The 20,441-nt window shown below is 42.8% G+C and overlaps 1 protein-coding gene across 7 annotated transcripts in view; it reads left to right on the top strand.

Moving 5' to 3' along the window:
- Window positions 1-20,441, top strand: part of fryb (furry homolog b (Drosophila)) — a 111,629-nt gene that overhangs the window by 1,508 nt on the left and 89,680 nt on the right. For 2 of the 7 annotated variants that reach the window (XM_037546974.1, XM_037546976.1), the window contains exon 1: window positions 5,403-5,858. The exons of 1 other annotated variant lie outside the window; for it this stretch is intronic. In XM_037546974.1, coding sequence (XP_037402871.1) covers window positions 5,657-5,858 — 202 coding nt within the window. In that variant the 5' untranslated portion in view covers window positions 5,403-5,656. Of the gene's footprint in view, window positions 1-5,342; window positions 5,859-20,441 lie in introns of those variants that run through there. 4 more of the 7 variants (XM_037546975.1, XM_037546973.1, XM_037546981.1 and 1 more) reach the window with 3 other exon arrangements.

The raw sequence follows: 20,441 nt of genomic DNA, 5'->3' as shown, positions 1-20,441 counted from the left end.
TCGGACCGTTCTCTGTAAACCCTGGAGATGGTTGTGTGTGAAAATCCCAGCAGATCAGCAGTTTCTGAAATACTCAGACCAGCCCGTCTGACAGCAACAACCACGCCACGTTCAAAGCCCCTTAAATCCCCTTTCTTCCCTGTTCTGATGCTCGGCCTGCACTACAGCAAGGTGTCTTGACCACCTCTACATGCCTGAATGCAGTGAGCTGCGGCCGTGTGATTGGCTGATCAGCTATTTGTGTTAACAAGCAACTGAACAGGTGTACCTAATAAAGTGGGTGAGTGTTTGTCCAGGAGGTGGGTCATTTAAACCTCCTTATTTGCTTAGACACACTGGCTGAAAAAGCGCATGTTACATTGCAGTGCATGCTGGGGATTGTAGTGCAGTGCATTGTGAAACTAATATTGATAAATAATGTAAATAATGTTGTGGGTCAGACAGGATGATGGTGTGGCGCTCGGGCCTGGTGTTTGATACATGGGCTCTAGACTGACCAGTACAGTACAGTAGGTCATCCACACCACATCTCAGCCACTGTTTTAAACCTGCATTCGGTCATTTGAAGGCAGCCCTCCACCAAAAGTCCTCCACCCTCTGAGGCCATATCCCAGAATTGCTCTCTCCAGCTGTTGGCGACCTAGATACACTATTGTTCTGCGTGTCTTCACGCTACAGCGGGCTTCCATGGGCGAGGATGACTCTGAAGGTCTCTCGCTCTGTCACCTCAGTGTATGGCTCTCCACTTCTCGCTGTTGTACGCAACAGGCCGTGCTCTGACCCCAGGGAAATGATTAAACTCTACCCGTAGTGTTGCTGAGGGCACGTGTGTGTGTGTGCATGGATGCACCCAGATCAGGCATAACATCATGAGCACCTATAGGTGCATTTTGTAGTTCTACAGTTACAGACTGTAGTCCATCATGGTCAGGACCCCCATGGACCCTCACAGAGCAGGTACTATTTGAGTGCGTGTTGCGCTGGTACGAGTGGATCAGACACAGCAGTGCTGCTGGAGGTTTAAAACACTGTCTTCACCCACTGTCCACTCTATTAGACACTCCAACCTTGTCGGTCCACCTTGTAGATGTAAAGTCAGAGACGACAGCTCATCTGCTGCTGCACAGTTTGTGTCGGTCGTCCTCTAGTCCTTCATCAGTGGTCACAGGACGCTGCCCACAGGACGCTGCCCACAGGACGCTGCCCACAGGACGCTGTTGGCTGGATATTTTTGGTTCTCAGTCCAGCAGCGACAATGAGGTGTTTAAAAACTCCAGCAGCACTGCTGTGTCTGATCCACTCAGGCCAGCGCAACACACACTAACACACCACCCCCACATCAGTGTTACTGCAGTGCTGAGAACGATCAACCACCCAAATGGTACCTGCTCTGTGAGGGTCCATGGGGGTCCTGACCACTGAAGAACAGGGTAACAGAGTATCAGAGAAACAGATGGACTACAGTCTGTAACTGTAGAACTACAGAGTGCAGCTATACAGTAAGTGGAGCTGATAAAGTGGACAGTGAGGTGGTCATTATCAGTGTATCTCATATTTATAAAGCAGGGTAGAGCATGGGCCGTGCCCGTGTGGTCTAGATCAGCGGCCGCAGCTCTGTTCTACGCCTGATCTCTGTATATGTGAGGGTGTATTTTTCCACTTTCAGCAGGTTGTTTTTAGAATTGAGTGGTTGTGTTCTGTGCTGGATCTCTGGAGCTGCGACGGCAGGCTTTTAGAGGGTAACCCATTAACTGCCTATGTCTATTCTTACAGATCGCCCTGTCTCTCTTCATGTCCATCAGCTGAAATACGTAGGTTTTCAGCAGCCTCTCTCCATCTCTCCGCCGCTATCTCTTCCTTTCTCCATACCCCAGGGATGGCTGTTTTTTTTCAAAGCCCTGGGAGAATAAACTTGGCCCTGTATGAATTATTAACCAAGCATGAGAGGCCATGCAAGTGCTGCTGCAAAAATGAGGGGGGGGGCTTAGTCATAGCAACACAGCACAGCAGTCTCTCCCTTTCCTTTGCCCTCCCCTGCTCACTCTCTTTGCTTTTGCTCTCCTTGGGGAACTCTGTCTGTGCTGGTGTCTGGCAGCAGCCTGTATAGCCAGCCAGCATCAACATGTCCACCCACGCTCTCACTGCCGGTGGGCTTTCCCTTTATCTCTAATTACCTGGCACTATCCCGCTGCTTGCCAGCTACGGTCAACGTTACATCAACAGAGAATCACGCGAACGACTATAAATAACGACTTTACATATTTTTTTGTGTTTATTTTTATGTAAATACCTTCATACGGTGCGAATATCTGCTTTTCCGTTGGATACTTTCTTTGCTTGGCTGTGATATTTGAACAATGGGAATAATAATGAGGGTGCAACATAAGTTTATTCTTGCTGTCGGCCACTAGAGGGCAGTCTTACACTTATATATGCTTTTGTCTTCTCTCTAAACATCGCCGAACCTGATTGGAAGAGAACAGCAACCTTGCTATAAATATGTTTAATAGCAGCTTTGCCTCCTCTCATTAACAAAAGCTTCTAGTGTCTTGATCACTGATCGGCTCTGATCCGCTCACACCGCACATGTGCACAGAACTCATTCAGGCAAGTGTCCTTGGGGTGGCCGTTCCCGCCGGCAGCGAGATCCCTTCACCGTCTGGAAATAGGCGAGCAGCCTACATACGAAAGAGCGAAAGAGAGCTGATTAGGACTGGAGTGGGCAATAACTGAATAGGACGATGGCATAAACAGCAGCTCATCCAGGCAGTTAATACACAGCAGGTATTAACAGGGAAGCTTAATAAGCCACCAGATAAATCAAGCACCTTTCTCCAATATGTAAGACGTGTTTTTAGGACGATCTTTGCTGCAAGTTCTTGCACCGTCCACCGTTTTCATCAGCCCAACACAGACGGCCTGCTTTGGCGTGTGTGTCACTGATTGTTTGGGCAGTGAGATGCACTGAAAGCTTGTTTAATGAGTCATTCCTGTCGGTCTAGGTGAGCAGGAGACTAATCAATTGATTGTGGGAAGGACAGAGTGTGTGTATTTGTTTTTTATGGGCAGACAGTGCAGTGTGTGTGTGTGTGTGTGTGTGTGTGTGTGTGTGGGAGGGGTGGGGATGAAGCCCACTCTCATGGTTGTTTACCAGTTAGCTCTAATGAATGGGTGTGCCCTCGACATGCCTGCAGTGTGTGTGTGTGTGTGTGTGAGTGTGAGACAGGCCATAAGTGTGCGTGTGGGTGGGAGATGTGTGTAATTACTAGCGAGTAGACGCTCCCTGTCGTAGGATTAGGTTCTAGTAGCCGTATTTATGGGTCTCTCGGTCTCAGCAGGTGGATTGCGTGCGTGCGGGAGATGATGTTGTGCTGTTGTTGTGTTTGCAGTGCCCCGGTAATGCAGTGTGTCTTCACTCTGCTCTGTGTAGACTGGTGTGTGTGGTTCCTAAGGGAGTACTGTGCTCAGTTTTCCTCTAATAACTAAATAAACCAGCTCAAATATAGACCAAAGGAGCAGATGTAGACAAAGCATTCGCACAGAATCGCTTGGATTTTTGCCGCAGACCATAATTACTGTGATAGTGGTACCGTGATCATTTTCCCAGATGGCATTTGATGGTAATTGTGTTTGCATTAGTAAAGCAGGCTTCCTGAGTTCAGCTACAGCTGTATGGATTTGACACAGCTTGTTTTGATTGGATTTTTTTTTTAATTGTGATTGTCAAAATAAAAGGGGAACTCCACAGAGTTTTAAAAATTTCCGCATAATCCAATGGTTGTAATGTCATTTGGTATAAAATGGATTATTATAGACAAACTTACTGACTCAGGTTGAGACCACCGGTGGGTCCAAACCGCACTCGGTCACGTTCTTCATAACGTTCATGTTCCATGAGCTCCATTCAGAAGCTGGGCGTCGTGTGAGGCTGTAGCTCTTCTCTCCAGTCTAATAGACGGTGACGTCATTTTAAACCCTTATAATAAAAGAAGCTGAACTTTGTTTTTCTACTGAAAGTCGACCCGTTTTTCCCCAAATCTGGGCTCTAAACTATAAACAGACGGCGTCTCTTCAGTGATCTGCTCTGGAAACATTACTTTTAGAAAACAACACAAAGAGCGGCGGAGATTTTTGCATAATTTTACAAAAAAAGATTTGGGCGTGTAAATTCAGATGGAAAAAACATAAGAGGTTAAAAAATGTTTTACAGCAAACCCTCATCTGAAAACTAAAATAAAACAATGCCTCAGACTCCAGGCAACATATCATAGCCATTTCATGTCATCTTTTCCATGAGGTGGCTTTTAGAGGCATTGAATACCTTAGACGTCTGGTTTCTATCACCACCACTGTGAACAAGTGGGACTTTTCCAGTTTCTTTAGGACGGATCATTTCACCCCACATTACCTTTTGGCTCATTTACGTCTTCTTAATGATTAAATTACACAGGAGCTTTAAAAACGAAGGGGTGAAACTCCCCTTTTGCCAGACAGATGCTTCCAAAAAGGAAACTCCCATACTCTTTAGGATCAGATGCCCTCGCAGGGCCTCGGGGTGAGGAGTCAGCTGGTTTCGGAATGGGATCAGTTTGTCTTGTTTGTTGGACGGAAGCGCGAGGAGAAAGAAATGTTTTGTGTTCTCCTGAGGGAGTGGTCAGCATCTGTCTCACTTTTTCCCCCCTTACTTCCATTCTTTCTCTCGGGCTTCTGAGCCATGCTGCTGCCAGGGCCCAGGAGCTGCAGAGAATAAGGTGCCTCTTTCTACGCCTGCCTCGAAAAAGGTTACTGCATGAACCCAGCAACGTCTGTAGGTCAGGGAACAGGAAGGCTGTTTGTTAGGCTTAATGTCATTAAAGGTAGGCTAAAATGCACATCCCATCCAGGACCTTTAGAAGGTTCTGGAAAGTTTTGTAAAAGAAAAGGGTTTTTTAAGGTGATGGTGGTGCTGATTTGTCCAGAGAGTGAAGAATGTTTGTGGGGATTTGGGAGTTGCGCTCTTGGGATGTGGTGTCTTGACAACCGTTTGAGAAACAGCACACGCCGCTGAGAAGAGACGCACTGCTGTTTATTGCTGGCAAGAAGATGTAAGTCGGACTAGAACAAGGCAACATAGGGACGTTTCCTCTCTGTCTCGCTCACCACATTATATAAGCACTGAGTATGTTTATCACAAGGCGAAGCACCTAAAACCTCCACTTCACTTTCACCCTACTTGTCTTCACCCAGCCCCCTGCCCCTCCTCTGTGCCTGTGAAAGGAGGCGGGTCTGCCTTGAGTAATCCTACACCTGCCCCATTCAGTGGCTTTACTGTAACAGGCTAAACAGCCTCAACCAGCGATAGCGCGAGCTTCACAACACACTCACTCATCTGACAAACGTCTGGGGCCGAGTCAGGCTCGTCCAGCCTGCTCCACTCCTTCGCACGGCGAGTCTTCCTCTGCTCAACCAGGAAAAAGGAAAGAAAGAAAGTGTTCCATTGTTCCATATCCAGAGGAGAGGAAGAATACAAGCCTTGAGGATTACTAAAGAAAAGAAGAGACAAAGAACAAAACAGGAAAACTTGACCAAGTCTCTTGAGCAAGTCCGACTGAACTGCCGGATCCATGCTCTCGAGCGAGTGAACGTGATTGCTCGCTCCGTCAGCCTGGTGTCGGATATGTCTAAAGAAGATGAGGGCAACACTGGAGACGTGGTGCCAAGCAAGCCGGACTCCTGGGACACCCAGAGCCAGGACAGCATCGTCCTTGTCCAGATCGCCAGCCTCTCCATGGACATGTTCACACCTGGAGACTTCAAAGGGAAGTTCAGAAAGATCCAGCCTAAGAAACGACCCACTATCATCAGGGACAGCACGCCAGGTACGCACACGTCGTCACTTCACAGTGCAGCATTTCTACCCAAACGAGCCTCGGAGTTCACCCTCAAATCACCTGCTTTGAGCAAAGTCCCAAAGAGTTGGAGCTCCTCATTTCAGCCACTGTTAGAGTTCATTCAACGTTGGCGCTTTCGTTTATTTCAGCGTATTTGAATGCGTTCCGTCCGCTCTGTTCTGACTGCGAAGCCTAACTAAGGCTGTGCGATACCAGGAGTTTCGCTGTGGTGTTCGCCACGCGTTTCACCGCAGAGATAAACACGCAGCGATTAGTCAGCCAGACCTTTAATTTCAGTAGTGAGGCTCTTCTTGTGAAACTACAGGATGACACAACATGATGATGTCATGGCTGAGCGATGGCAGTCGTTCACACTGTTTCACAAGCTTCAGCTGCTTCCTTGTAGGTTTTTTGATAAGTGTTTGTTAAACAGAAGCTTTTAAGACCGACTACTCATTAGTTTCTCTTGGCTGTTGACTGTGGGGAGACGTTTGATTTTGGCCTGATTAGAGAGCGGTCGGGTGGAGGGGTTGCCTGAAAGAATGTCTGACCGGCTGACGGAAGAAATGGGACCAAATTATACCATTAAGAGATTTAAATGCAGCATCTTTCAAATAAATACAGAGATGAGAAAGGAAGCGTAGTTGTATTCACAAACACAGGAAAGTATAAACTCTGCCTGAGCCTGACTTGTCCATTGATAGAGAGAGATAGAGAGAGAGAGATAGAGAGAGAGAGATAGAGAGAGTAGGAGAAAGGAAATCTGTGACTAGGAAAAAAAAACAAGACGTAATTAAGAGGTTTTAATCAGGACTGTAACACATGAGTTGGATTTCTGTTATAGATTCTATAGCAAGGGTCCGATCTCACTAAGACGGGTCGGCATTTGGCTCCTCTGCTGTCCTGTTGCGGCTCCACAGCTGAATTAGTTTAGTAGGTAATAATAAAATAATTTAATCCTTTACGGTAAAATGAAGCTGCTGATCCTTCAACACAGTTTAACAGTAAATGGTCGTAAACGCTGGAGTTAATGTAGAACTGATAATCCACCCTTTAATCCTGAAGAAGATTTGTGTGCAGACTGATTGTCACCATAGCAACGCAGACTATGGTGGTCTTGCCTAGTTAGTAGCTAACGAAAAAGGCAAAGAGAGAGAGATTTGGGACGAAAATTTATCGTTTGGAGACGAACGGACTGCATTCATGAGCGTTTGACTGGTTTCCTGATACGTTTAATCTGCAACGAGAAACCGTCGAAAACCGAAAAGTCGCGAGGCTTCCCATTCGCCAGCTTCTGGGTCGAATTCTCCCGTTCCACCTTAAATGATGCCACGGTTACACTTTCATTTAAGGTGGAATGGGAAAATTCAAACAAGAAGCTGGCGAATGAGAAGCGACGTCAGCCTCATGAAATCAAACGTTGAGAAACATTTCACAAGAAATTATTTCACTTTTGAGGGAAAGTTTCCTGCCAGAGATGCGAGAAGAGTGGATACAGCTAGCTGAGCTGAGACTTAGAGCAAATCAGAGTCTGCGTTTTCGGTTATATTATATTTTTATCCTATATTGGCACATCAGCACATACTGAGACAGATTTTCAGCCAAGATGGTAAAATGGACATAAAAAGTTGCGGTGCTTTGATTTTTGTTGAAAAGACAAAATAGCTCCTCTTAATATTTGGGTTGCGACCCAAAACCATAAACACTAAACATTAAAAATGTGTGTTTATTATGTTTATGAGCATTATATTTAGACAACTGCAGGTTGAAAAAACAGTTAGGATAGGCAAATAGGCTGTCTGGCTACATGGCAGTGTTTGAAATGTGATCTGAAAAGTGAAGTGCAGTGTTCAGTCAATCAATCAATCAATCAATCAATCAACCTTTATTTAAACTCGGAATACGTTTACAGCGTAGCCGAGCCAATGTGGAAATCGGGGATTGAGGCGTTGGGTAGTAAAAAGAAATCAAATGTTATAATAAAGTAATAAAAATCATAATAGTAAAATTTAATAATAAGAAGGCATCAATAAACCTTTAAATCAACCATTGAAATCGCAGTATAGTAACTTAACGAGCAACAGATCAGATAAGGATAGGGATAAGGATAAGGATAAAACAAATTCATTAAATAAAAAGAAACATGCACGACAATAAATTGACATTAATAAAATAAATAAAAAGGATAATAAAAAGTAAAACAATTGCTAAGACATAGTTAAAAACATACCAGAAATCATATTAAAAGTTGAGTAAAATCAAATAAAACAGTGAAATAAAAGAGTTGCAGGCTGTTGAAAAAGCTCATGTTCCTTGAGTTGGAATTATGTCATAATCAGTATTTTATTCCTGAAATCACCTTCTTCATCCGAGAGCGGATTTAGGTCTGGGCTGTGTGCTGCGCAGCGTTTCCACTGAACTCCACCCAAACGGGTGTATGGAATGCCTGAGTTCACGAGTCCGTATAGAAGCCTTATTGTTGGCCCACCAAAGAGTCACTTTGTCAAAGGGGATTCCGCCCGAAAAAGCAAACAGGGATTGCAGTGTGTAGGGAGGTGGAGTTTGAGCGTGGAGAGAAGAGGTGCTTCTTTCTAAGAGGCTGATTCTAGTGTAGCTCAGTGAAGGTACGTTGAGCTGATGGCGGTGCCGACTGGGTTTTATTGATGTCTTTTTGGCCGGCTGGGTTCTGAACCTACAAGGTTCATGCTGGACTTCCAGTGTTAAAATATCAATCTTGGCTGTCCCAAAATTACTGAACGATTTGTGGACTTCTTCAGACTAACACTGCATTTCATGCCAGATTGTTTTGTCCATGAAGACCAGAACATCCCTCTTTTCTGACTTGAGGCTCAACCCCTGAACGCAGCGGGTCAAACGGCCAGTAAGCTGTGGTTGTGATGTCACAACACGTGGAGGTTTGGTTGCGTCTGATTGGTCCAACTCACCTACAGGCAGTTCACAAACCCTTATTAGGTCCCGTTTCCCCTCTTAAACCTTAGAGCAACGTTTTTGTTGATGTACACACTGAATAAAGATGGTTCTTCAAGGGTTCTTCAGTAAAGACAGTGGTTCTGTGTAGAACCATAAGCACTCAGCAACACGTTCGCATGGATAAAATGTTCTCTGCATGGTGAAACGGTTCTTCAGATTGATGGAGAATGTGTGGTATGTGGTTCTATATAGAACCTTTTTGAAAAGAGTTCTCTACAGGACCAAAATGTTAAAATTGTTATAAGCTTGACGTCAACAAGCACCAAAGTAACAACAGCAGAACCCTTTTTGATGCTGTACAGAACCACATACAGCACATTCTCCACTCTGAAGAACCGCTTCACCACGCAGAGAACTTAATACGGATACAGGCGGGTCACTGAGCGTTCGTGGTTCTGTATAGACGACTGTCTTTACTAAAGGACCAGCTTTTTTAAGGACCTTGAAGAACTGTATTTTTTAAGAGTGTGGCTATAACTGAGGAAAATTGCGATTTCGATATAAAACGATTTCAGCCCAGTCACTCTTACTAGTGATGACCCAAACATTGCACGAGCTTTACCAGTCAGTGGAGCTCTTTGTTGATCATCGGCGACACGGAACAGGCAGGCATCATGCGTGGTAAGCAGATCTGTGTATCTTGAGGGTTATAAGTCTGAGATCTCAGTGCCAGAGTTGGACAGCTGGCATGGACTGACCCACCCTCAGAATGTTTGGAATTTCAGGGAGACTCTTGAAAGGATAAGCCAAGCATGAGCGGGGAAGAATATATCCTGCACATCCTAAGCAGTTGTTGGCAATCGAACAAATGGTCTTAGCTACGGGTGGGAATCTCTTGGCTCCTCACGACTGCGATGCGATTATAAAACGATCATCGATGCGTCTTTTTTTTTCTATACAGAATTTCTTTCTCGCTGTGTGACGACTTAGTACTTTTGAATCAAAGTATTTATAATCGTCCACCATGAATTTTACTTCCAATATCTTTCATTAATAAATCAAATGGAAGTGATGTGGCAAGTAAACTGGAAGACTCTCATTCACTGCTCTTGTTTGGAGCACGAGAGGCTGCTGCCACTCATCTGTGATAAAATGCAGGTTACGGTGAAATAAGATCCCGTGGTAAGTACGTTACAGCCGTCCTGCCTACTTCAGTGATTGTATAACTTCAGATTTGGTCTCGTTGTAGAGAGTTGGGGGGTCACTGTGTCAGTAAAATATCTTTGAGACGGTCAAACACTACAGTTGCAAAGATGAAGTCGCTTCTCTTTGGAGAATTTTCCGTTCCACCTTAAATGGTGCCGCATTTACATTTGCCGTGTCAGTCAGAATTTAAGGTGGAACGGAAACATTCAAACAAGAAGCAGGTCGGATTTCTCGCTCATTCACTGTGCCACCAGAGACCGTCCGGGCGCTGCACTTACCCGCTTCCAAGTTCCGCCTTTTTAACGTTCCGTCAACATTACGTTATAAACGAAAATTTAGAAAATCGATTTTTGACATCTGTGAGTCGATTCAGAATCGTTCACATCCAAATCGCGATGCATCTAAGAATCGATTTTTTCCTGCACCCCTAATCTCAGCCATGTATTTCACCCATAATCAAATCATTTGACCCAGTTCATTCCAGCTCATCCTCATATTTCTTGAAAAAGCTTGTGAGAGCTTGGACATATACATGTCCTTGGCATACCTGGCCAGTTTGTTAGACTTAAAAGGCGTTGTTTGTGTGCCTGTCCCTCTGGATGAGTCACTTTATTAATTATTAGGGACAAGAGTTTTCATTTATTTACCAGTCAGATTTAAAGCATAATTAAATCACAGTATACGTCTCGTTATTTATTCATATTTATGTTAAATAAAACGACCCGGAAGGTCGCCGGTTCGATCCCCAGAGCCGACGGCACATGACTGAGGTGTCTTTGAGCAAGACACCTAACCCCCAACTGCTCCCCGGGCGCTGTGGATAGGGCTGCCCACCGCTCCGGGCAAGTGTGCTCACTGCCCCCTACTGTGTGTGTGTGTGTGTGTGTGTGTGTGTGTGTGTGTGCTCACTAGTGTGTATGTGGTGTTTCACTGCACGGATGGTTTAAATACGGAGGTGAAATTTCACTTAAAATATTTTTATTGTTGTGAAATAGTAAAAAAGATGTCAGTATTGCTTTCCACTGCTTCTGGGAAGTTTCTCTGAAGTATTTAAAGTGGAGGCTGGACTTCGTTTTTCAGTGATCCAGTGAAGTTGGGAACGAACGAGAATGAGCTGTGAAAGCAGCTCCATGCTCAGTAAATGGCGGGTGTGGCCGCAGCTGCTGCGGAGACAGATAAAGCTGGTGATTACGGCGGCTCCTGTGAGAAGCCAAGGCAGCTGGAATAGCTCCAAGCCAGCTGTGAGGACTCAGCAGTAGCGGAGACCAGCGACGAGCACAAAACTGTTGAGTCATTCGACATTTTTGGCCGGCACACAGATCATCATCAAACACAGGCTTTTGACGTTCAGTGGATTGTCTGCTTATTTGTGTTTAGAAATGATCGAGGCATTTACGGAGCATTTTTGAGGAAACCATAATTTTTTTGCATCAATATTCAGGCCTGGAAATGCACATTTAAACATTTCATTTCACCACGTTCACTTTTAGCTGGTTGCTGTTGTCAAAATAGTAACTTTACAGGAGGAAGAAAAAATGCACTCTACTTTTAATGCAAGTCAATGGAGCCAGAAGCTTTGATTCAGTCATTTTGGCTTGTTTCTTTTAGTCCATTCATCATGAAATTAACACACAATGTAAAAGGCAACAGGCGTTTTCGGATTATGTCAAAAACTGAAAAACGACAAAAGTGGAGATACGAGGTTTTCTTCCCACAGCAGCGATGTTCATGTTTGATATGGATGTTTTTGACCGATCTTAGAAATCTAGACCTTCATTTTTTCCAAACGTCTCTATGAAAAGTCTTTTTCCATTCTACACTCCCAACACTTTAATTAATTCTGTTATATCACCAATTAGAGGTCTTATTTATTACATGCTTAAGGCTGAAACAGTGAAAGGGCACTGCTTTCACTCTTGCTGCCCCTGTAGCGTGAAGAATTCTGGCTGTGATAACGTCTCTGTACTGCCAGTAAAAGGCCATCATCAAGGCTAATTTAGTTTAAATTAGTGCTTTTATCTATTTTTGGTCTTCCTTGTACGAGGGGGGGGGGTACCAGACGGACAGACCACAAAGAGGAGCAAGAACATTTGGACCAGTGAGAGGACAGTGTTTTTGGTCATCTGCCAAGCGCCGTTTAAAGAACTGCTTTCACGTGAAAGCCATTTGTAGCAGGACTTGTACGTCTACTTGGTCTTTTTGCAGAGATAAGCATCACATTCCTCCCGAGCGCTGTAGGGATTCCAGCGACGATAGTCATCAACAACTAGTACAAAACCTTTCTTGTTTCACTTGCATACTTTGAAAAGTCAGGGCCAAACTGTTTTTTGTGTGTTGATGGTAGTTGATAATATCATTGACGGTTACATAATATTTTTCTTTCCTTTTTCCCAATGATCAACTGATTTTATTCGTCAGCGTTTTTTTTTTAACCTGTCATGTCTGGTAATCCGAATGCACTGATGTACCAAACATATTTGTTTTCACAAGAACAGCTCTATAGGTCACTAAAGCCTATTCTTGTTAATGTTTGTATTTTATTTGTTTGGCCAGGCCTGAGAGAGAAAAAAGAGGACAGGAAAGAAAGAGAAGAAGGGAGGGAAAAAATAAAATAAAATAAAATAATAATAATAATAATAATAATAATATTAAAAAATAAATAAATAAAAATAAAAGAAACAAAAAAGAAAGAAAGAGAAAAAATAAATAAAATAAGTAAATAAACAGACAACTAAATAAACAAAGAGAAAAAAAATACAGATATACATACATACACATATTCACATATCTATACATATGCATATACACCCACACACACACACACACACAATTCTACTGTTCACGTAATTCTACTGTAAAAACTGTCATCGGCGGCTTTGCCTGCTGTCTGAATCTCCTCTGTTACGGCACCAACCAATCTGACAGTGTGAAGACAAGAGTGTGCTTCTTCTAAGATACATGAAACGGGGGCTGGGAGATAAAATGATGATGACGATTATTGTGATATAACTTTCCTCCGTAGAACTTTGAGAAATGTTTAATGAATGTTTGATATAATAGAACATTCTCACATTTCCTCGTTCTAGCGACAGCAACTGTAAGGAAGGCTAAACTGGTCTGTTGTCGCCATGAGAGGGCGCACTTTCGAGTTTTTCAACATTATTTGGGGGGCAAAGACTGAAATGAGTCGCCTAATATGCTGTAGCAACGTCTGAAAGGTGGAGTTATATATTCCCTGTTTGAGTGGAGCGACCGCCGATCTGTTCTCCTGTGACCGAGTGAGGGACGAGATCAGTGGCGTAGCTGTACTGACCTACAGCGAACTCACCTTTTTCCATACATCCTAACAGCTTTAGCAGCGTTAAATCACGTCTGCTCCTCTCAACTACAGCACTGTTACAGCGCTCAGTCATATTTTAGTATTAGTGCATTCACAAGCAATAAAAGTGAAAGACAGAAGTGAGTTCATGCAGTTACAGCCCTGATTTAAACGACAGTAAAGCTGAGGAAGCTGTGAGGTATTGGAGAGCGGGGGAACACTAGCTTTCCAGCCTAGTGTTTTTAGCAGCTGGCTAACTTGAAGCAGCTCCATCACTCGCACAGCCAACTGATGTTACTGTAGATCAAACAAGACACAAAAGCACTGCTTTCAGTTTAAACGTACCTAAAAGGCAACAAAGAAAATAATGACAAAGAAAATAATAACTACATTTAATCATTTTAAATTAAAAGAAAATTTAAAATAACAGCGAATAAAAGATAAAAGTAGATAACAATAGAACTTGAGATTTAAATGGTAAGAAATGAAGATCAAAAGTAGATAAGAAATTAGTAAAGAGAAATAGAAAAAGAGAAATAAGTAAAAATTATCACAAATTTAAAAAAAGTAATGATAAAAAAACAAAATGAGAGGAAATAAATAAACAAAAAGAGATAAAGAACTAACACAAAAATAAAAGTTACGAATATATATAAAGTAAAATTATATAAATAATAAATAATGATTTTCTGGATGTTGGTATGTTTGTTATTTGTGTAGTTTGTGTTTATTTGCTGAGAAAAGTGTTAATATTTAAATAAACAAAATTTAGAGAATATTAATTAAATGATTTCATATATAAATATATATATGAGTAATAAACAGTGATTTTCTGGATGTTGTGTTTGTTTACCCATCTCCAAGCCTCTCCTCCTCGAGGAAGCCCCAGTATTATATGTAGTTAAAAAGCAGCTCCTGGTTTGACCAATCAGTGCTCAGTAAATTGAGCTCATGATGTAACTGATGATATTAACGAGTCTCTGTGGCGGCTGTGAAGGTGTCCAGGAAAAATATGGACCCGAGAAATTCTTGTTACGTTTTATTGTTTTTCTGTTTATTTGAATTATGAATACGACTTTATTCTAATGTATATTGTGATAAACTCACTGCTGAGAGAAACTGGTTAAACATTCGCTTAGACGCCTAAAACCTTCACACAGTGCTGTATATAATGGACATATGATTGATTATAATTGCCATAAATGATATTCACCCATGTAGGTCTGTAAGTATATGTGAGCTGGCAGATGCAGCGATTGACCAAAACCACTTAGGCTGACAGGAAGTCAAGGAACTAAGCTGTATTTCCGACCCAGACAGCAGCACAGCTAATTGTTTTTGTTGGACCTAAAGACATCAATTATTCTGCCATTGCTGGGTTTGATGTCTGAGTGGTTTGTTCCAGCTGCAGTGCTTTGGAGCCGTTATCATGTTCAGTAGCCCTGACAGCAGTGATAAGTGGAGAGGCTGCTTTATAATCGTGCTGGCTTGTGTAATTATTTTATTTTATTACTGTTGTGAAATGGCTTAATCCCCTTTTCCGAAAAAGTTGAGATGCTCCAGCTCATTTTGACAGATTTGAAGTTTTGACTCGGCACATCGGTCCGTACTGGACCTCTTCTGTGCGGCTTCATTTCCTCTCCTCCTTGTGCCGTTTAATTTCCCCTCTCCTCCCTTTCACTTCTCTACATTCCTACACTGTAAAACCTGAAGTCAACTCAAATGATTTGAGGAAACTCATTTACTTTAAGTTGTACTGTTTTGGTTTTACGGTATGAATTTACATGCCCAAATCGTAAGGCAAATTTTTCAGTAACTGCATGAAATAAATTTAATTTTTTTCAATTTTATTTATTTATTTATGTAGTAAAAGCTCCTCAAATTATCAGAACATGTGTTTTATGATCTCCACACGTCACTACATGCTTACGATTCACTGCTGAAAGCCAAAAATCTCCGGCGCTCTTTGTGTTGTTCTCTAAAAGTGATGTTTCCAGAGCAGATCACTGAAGAGACGCCGTCTGTTTATAGTTTAGAGCCCAGATTTGGGGAAAAACGGGTCGACTTTCAGTAGAAAAACAAAGTTCAGCTTCTTTTATTATAAGGGTTTAAAATGACGTCACCGTCTATTAGACTGGAGAGAAGAGCTACAGCCTCACACGACGCCCAGCTTCTGAATGGAGCTTATGGAGTATGAACGTTATGAAGAACACGACCAAGTGCGGTTTGGGACCACCGGTGGTCTCAAGGAGTTGAGGTTAAAATGATGGAGTATTTGAGACTTATATTTAAGCGGTTCTAACTCAAAATAATGAAGTACAGTGTTCCCTCGTTTATTGTGGGTGTTACGTTCCAGGGACGCTCGTTTTCGGTGTGTATTCATCCACTGAGGAAATATGCACTATTAATCGTAAATCGTAATATTTTATTATTTATAACATTCCTTTATTGTTAGAATTAATATTTTTTATATATTTTTATACATTTTGGGATTTTTTAATGTAAAAATTAATTAAAATATATATTTTTTGCACAGATTGAGTTCCACAGAAACTCATGGTAAATGGTTTGGACGTGTGTTGAGGAGGAATAGTGGATATATTGGTCAAAGAATGTTGGAGATGGAGCTGCCGGGTAGAAGGAGAAGAGGTAGACCTCAGAGAAGGTTTATGGAGGTAGTGAAGGTGGACATGGAGATGGTTGGTGTGAAAGTAGAGGAGGCAGTGGATAGGGCAAGATGGAGGCAGATGATCCGCTGTGGCGACCCCTAAAGGGAGCAGCCGAAAGAAGAAGAAGATTGAGTTCCGCAGAAAACCCACGAAGTAGCGGGGGAACGCTGTAAATTCAACTCACCACTAGGCCATCGTTATGACAAGTTCATATTTTATTGGAGAGATATGATCATAACAAGGTCTTGTCTACTTTACTGTAATTACACACCACCTCTCCAAACACTGGCAGTACAGACCAGAGTACTGATGTAGTCTCTATAGCATTAAGTCAAGTCAGAATCACCCTCAGCAGAGAGGAACTCAGTAACTCAGTTCTCTCAGTACTGATTGGCTTGAGTCACAAAGGTTTAGAAACGTAGCAGCTCACGGCTCTTTCAGTGGGATTTCGGAGATCATCCAGTGCTGTGGAACCAGCGCCGAACGCTCCGAGCTGCTGGAGCTTCACTGCTGATGAAAATCCCGCCGCACAGTTCTGACGGATTCACTCTGATTGACGTGGAGAACGCAGAACGCTCTGCTCAGGGGTCTCAGCTCCTCTCAGACTGAAGGAGCCAGTCAGAAACTCTATGACCCCCTCTTACAACTGGATTGTGATTGGTTCCTAGACGCCTCACGGCTGTAAACATATGGGGCTCACCCTGTATAATAACTGTGACAGGCCTTACAGCTGTTAACAGCCTGCCTGTCTTTATTGTCTTGCTGTCCTTCCCTTTTTCTCTGAGCCCCAGCAATAGTACATCCTAGCAGAGCTTCTGACAGTGGAAGCTAAACAAAACCCATGAAAGGGTGTGCTTACCAAGAAGTATGAATATACAGTAGGATGATGATGTCATGGAGGAAGCAGTAAAACCTCGCGTAGGTGCCGAGGAGAATGTTCACTCCTGTTTCGGCACCCGCTGCAGCGCCTGCTTTCTGTAGAGCTGTAGAATGGCTCAGCAGATTTGGCCTTGATTTGAGAAATGATCATTATTTTAATTGTAATCGAGACTATAATTGCATACATATAATTACAGAAAGGTTTGATTTGCAGGAACAGAAACATCTGGGACATCACTGGGAAAACATAATTTGTCAGTGCTTTTTTAGTGCGCTCAGTTGATGAGGCATGCTGGTTGTAGTTAGAAACTCTTAATATACACAGATCAGGCAGAACATCATGACCACCTCCTCGTTTCTACACTCACTGTCCACTTCATCATCTCCCCTGACCGTATAGCTGCTCTCTGTAGTTCTACAGTTACAGACTGTAGTCCATCTGTTTCTCTGATACTCTGTTACCCTGTTCTTCAGTGGTCAGGACCCCCATGGACCCTCACAGAGCAGGTACTGTTTGGGTGGTGGGTCATTCTCAGCACTGCAGTAACACTGACATGGTGGTGGTGTGTTAGTGTGTGTTGCGCTGGTCTGAGTGGATCAGACACAGCAGTGCTGCTGGAGTTTTTACAGTCGTGTTATGGCTGATCGGTGTATATCAATAAAATAAACACGTTTATTGCTTCCTTCTCCCGTTCTGGAATACGTTCCGGTTTATTATGCCTTCTGAACAGAATGTCCTCTTTTTCTACGGTGCACCGGCGTTTATCATCCGTTCGTGGTGTGTTGTGTCAGCCAGCAGAGGGTGTGATGATGTAATCCCTATCCCGCAAGCTCCAATCCGCTTTTTTCTGCTTAGTGTTGAGCGCATGCAGGTCATGTGACCTCAGCACTCTAACACACGCACACACATCCCTATCTGGGAATATTACGGAATGTTGTTGACAGAGATTGACGTTTTATTCGGGATCTGGGTTGCATTTGAACTTTCCTTGGATAAGATTGTGATTGTGGTGGGAGGAGATGACGATGAGATGAGATATATATGTATATATATATATATATATACTGCTATACTGCTGCACAGTATAAAGTCTCAGGGATCATACGGTAACACTACTTGAAGGGTGTCTACATAACACATTCATAACATCTTACATCAACACTTCATAGCACATTCATGAACGTTTAAGTCAGCATTCATAATGCATACATGTTTTACATGTTATTAGTTTGGACTACTATGCCATTTTACTGAGAGACATTTTTTCAAAATAAAAGTTCTAATTTTTATTTTTAGAAACTTCATTATTTTCGCAATGAAATGATTATTTTCAGCCAAAATGAAAACTACCTTGCTTTACCTCTTTGGTCTTAAAGTGCTTTGACACTTAGGCACGCCATCGTACTAGGAGTCCATCAATGAAGCGTATTTAAGAGTAATTTACTGTCTGTGTAGTGAAGTGACCTGCAAAGCAACAATGCTTAAAAGAAAAAAAAAGATGACAAGTCAAAGCACTTAATGACCAAAGGGATAAAACAAGGTCATTTTTATTTTGGCTGTTCAGAAATGAGGCTTTTTTTTACTGAAAATAAAAAAATGAGGTCTTTTATTTTGAAAAATGTCAGTAAACTGTAGTAGACCAAATTAATATCATGTAAAACATGTATACCTTATAAATGTTGATCCTATGAACCAGTAGTGCAAAAAAAGTAACCTGTACAAAACATAAAAGCTTATTTATTCATTATTGCTCTTAAGCAGGCAAATGGTTGAAGTGCATTATGTTATTATAGCTGCTTATTAGTCATGGGTGTTAAACTGCATAACTACTGGTGTTATAAGGAGGCCAGTAAAAGCGCCACTCCAGCATTGAACTGTGTTCTCTGGAGTGACGGAGCATCTGGGATGCGCTGGAGTGCTGTGGTCCAAACCATATCATCCAGTATCAGTACCTGACCCAACTAATGCTCTTGTGACATCATCACAGCAACAGCGCAACATCTAGTGTAATGTTATATGAAGGCTACAAACTTTTAGGGGTTTACTGGCCATTTTATATCAGTAGTTATGCGATTTAACACCCACGACTAAAGCTGCATTCACATTACAGGCCTCGTTGCTCAAATCCGATCTCTCTGACTCGACAGTTCACACTCGTTTAGGTCAGTGACTCAAATCTGTCATTAATGTGATGAACCGGCCTGAAATGACCCTCATGAGCTCCTCCTACTCAGTAACGTCCCGTGACTGAATCACTGCATCATCAGCACAAACTAACGAGCAGAACGAGCTTCGCTCAGCTTCGTTATTAGAGCCAGACGAAGGAAAGAAAGGTGAGATGAGCTGCTTTTCCGCCGTTTACAGGCTTTAACGTCTGTTCGGCGCTGTTGCCGTGGTAACGCTGAATGACGGCGCAGCGGGAATGAAGCACATGAATTCCGATCTGAGCGTCACGTTAAGGTCACATGGCCACGAATCGGATACGTATCCAGTCTAGGACCTCACATGAAAGTGGCTCAGCTCAGATTTGTGTCCACACAGCCCTGAAAACATCAGATCTGTGCAACTTTAAGCTGGTAATGTGAAGGTAGGCTAATTGGCATTTATAATAACATAATATATTTCAACCTTTAGCCTTTTTATGAGCAATAAAAAATAAATAAGGTTTTATTTTTTGTAAGGCATTACTGTTTTTGCGCTAGGGTTCATAAGATTCCAGTTATGCCACTGCTCCAACAACACAGTCTCAACACAGGGACTTTATATTGAGTGACAAAGAGGAGGAGGAGGAGACGGACGCATGTGCGGAGACAAGCGAGATTTATTATTGGCAAATCCAAAATCAGGGTCAAGACAGTCCAGGTCCAGGTAACCAACACGAAGAGCAGGCGGGACAGACATGACAAGGAACACAGAAGTCCAAACACTTAACAAAAAGTCTTCAAATAATACATAACAGCACATTCAAACACCAAACAGCACATTCAAACATCAAACAGCACATTCAAACATCAAACAGTACAAAGACCAGCGAATACAAAGGGCAAATACGGGGCTTATAAAACACAGGGACAACGAGGGACAGGCGGAAAACAGGTGGCGACAATCAGAGCCGGAGTCACAAAACAAGGGGCCGGACTAGACGGAAAAACAAATGCACATGGAAGATCAAAACAAAGGGGCTCGTGGACGATCAGAAAGTAAACAGAAAAAGCACGGAGTAGTGGGAGGAGCCAACCATGACATCGTATAGCAACTGTATCTGCTGAAACTGAACTTGTACTGCTCTCGATCCTTGTATATGCTGGAGGTGGGAATCTCTAGGTACCTCACGATTCAGAGGCTGCGAGTGATTATAAAACGATTATCGATGCATCTAAGAATCGACCCCCCCCCCCCACCCCACCCCCAATATAGGTTTGGCCCGTTTGCATGTCCGACTAGAGGGCAACTCAAGGTCACCATGCCCTTCCATTCCGAACACTACAGCTGCAGAGTGGACACTTGGCGAGGACATGGCGCAGTGCAGAGCATCAGTGATGTGTTTACTTCAGACTCGTACATTA

This window comes from Pygocentrus nattereri, chromosome 18, assembly GCF_015220715.1.
Source record: "Pygocentrus nattereri isolate fPygNat1 chromosome 18, fPygNat1.pri, whole genome shotgun sequence".
Taxonomy (NCBI): Eukaryota; Metazoa; Chordata; class Actinopteri; order Characiformes; family Serrasalmidae; genus Pygocentrus; species Pygocentrus nattereri.
This window is presented reverse-complemented; position numbering and strand designations above follow the sequence as displayed.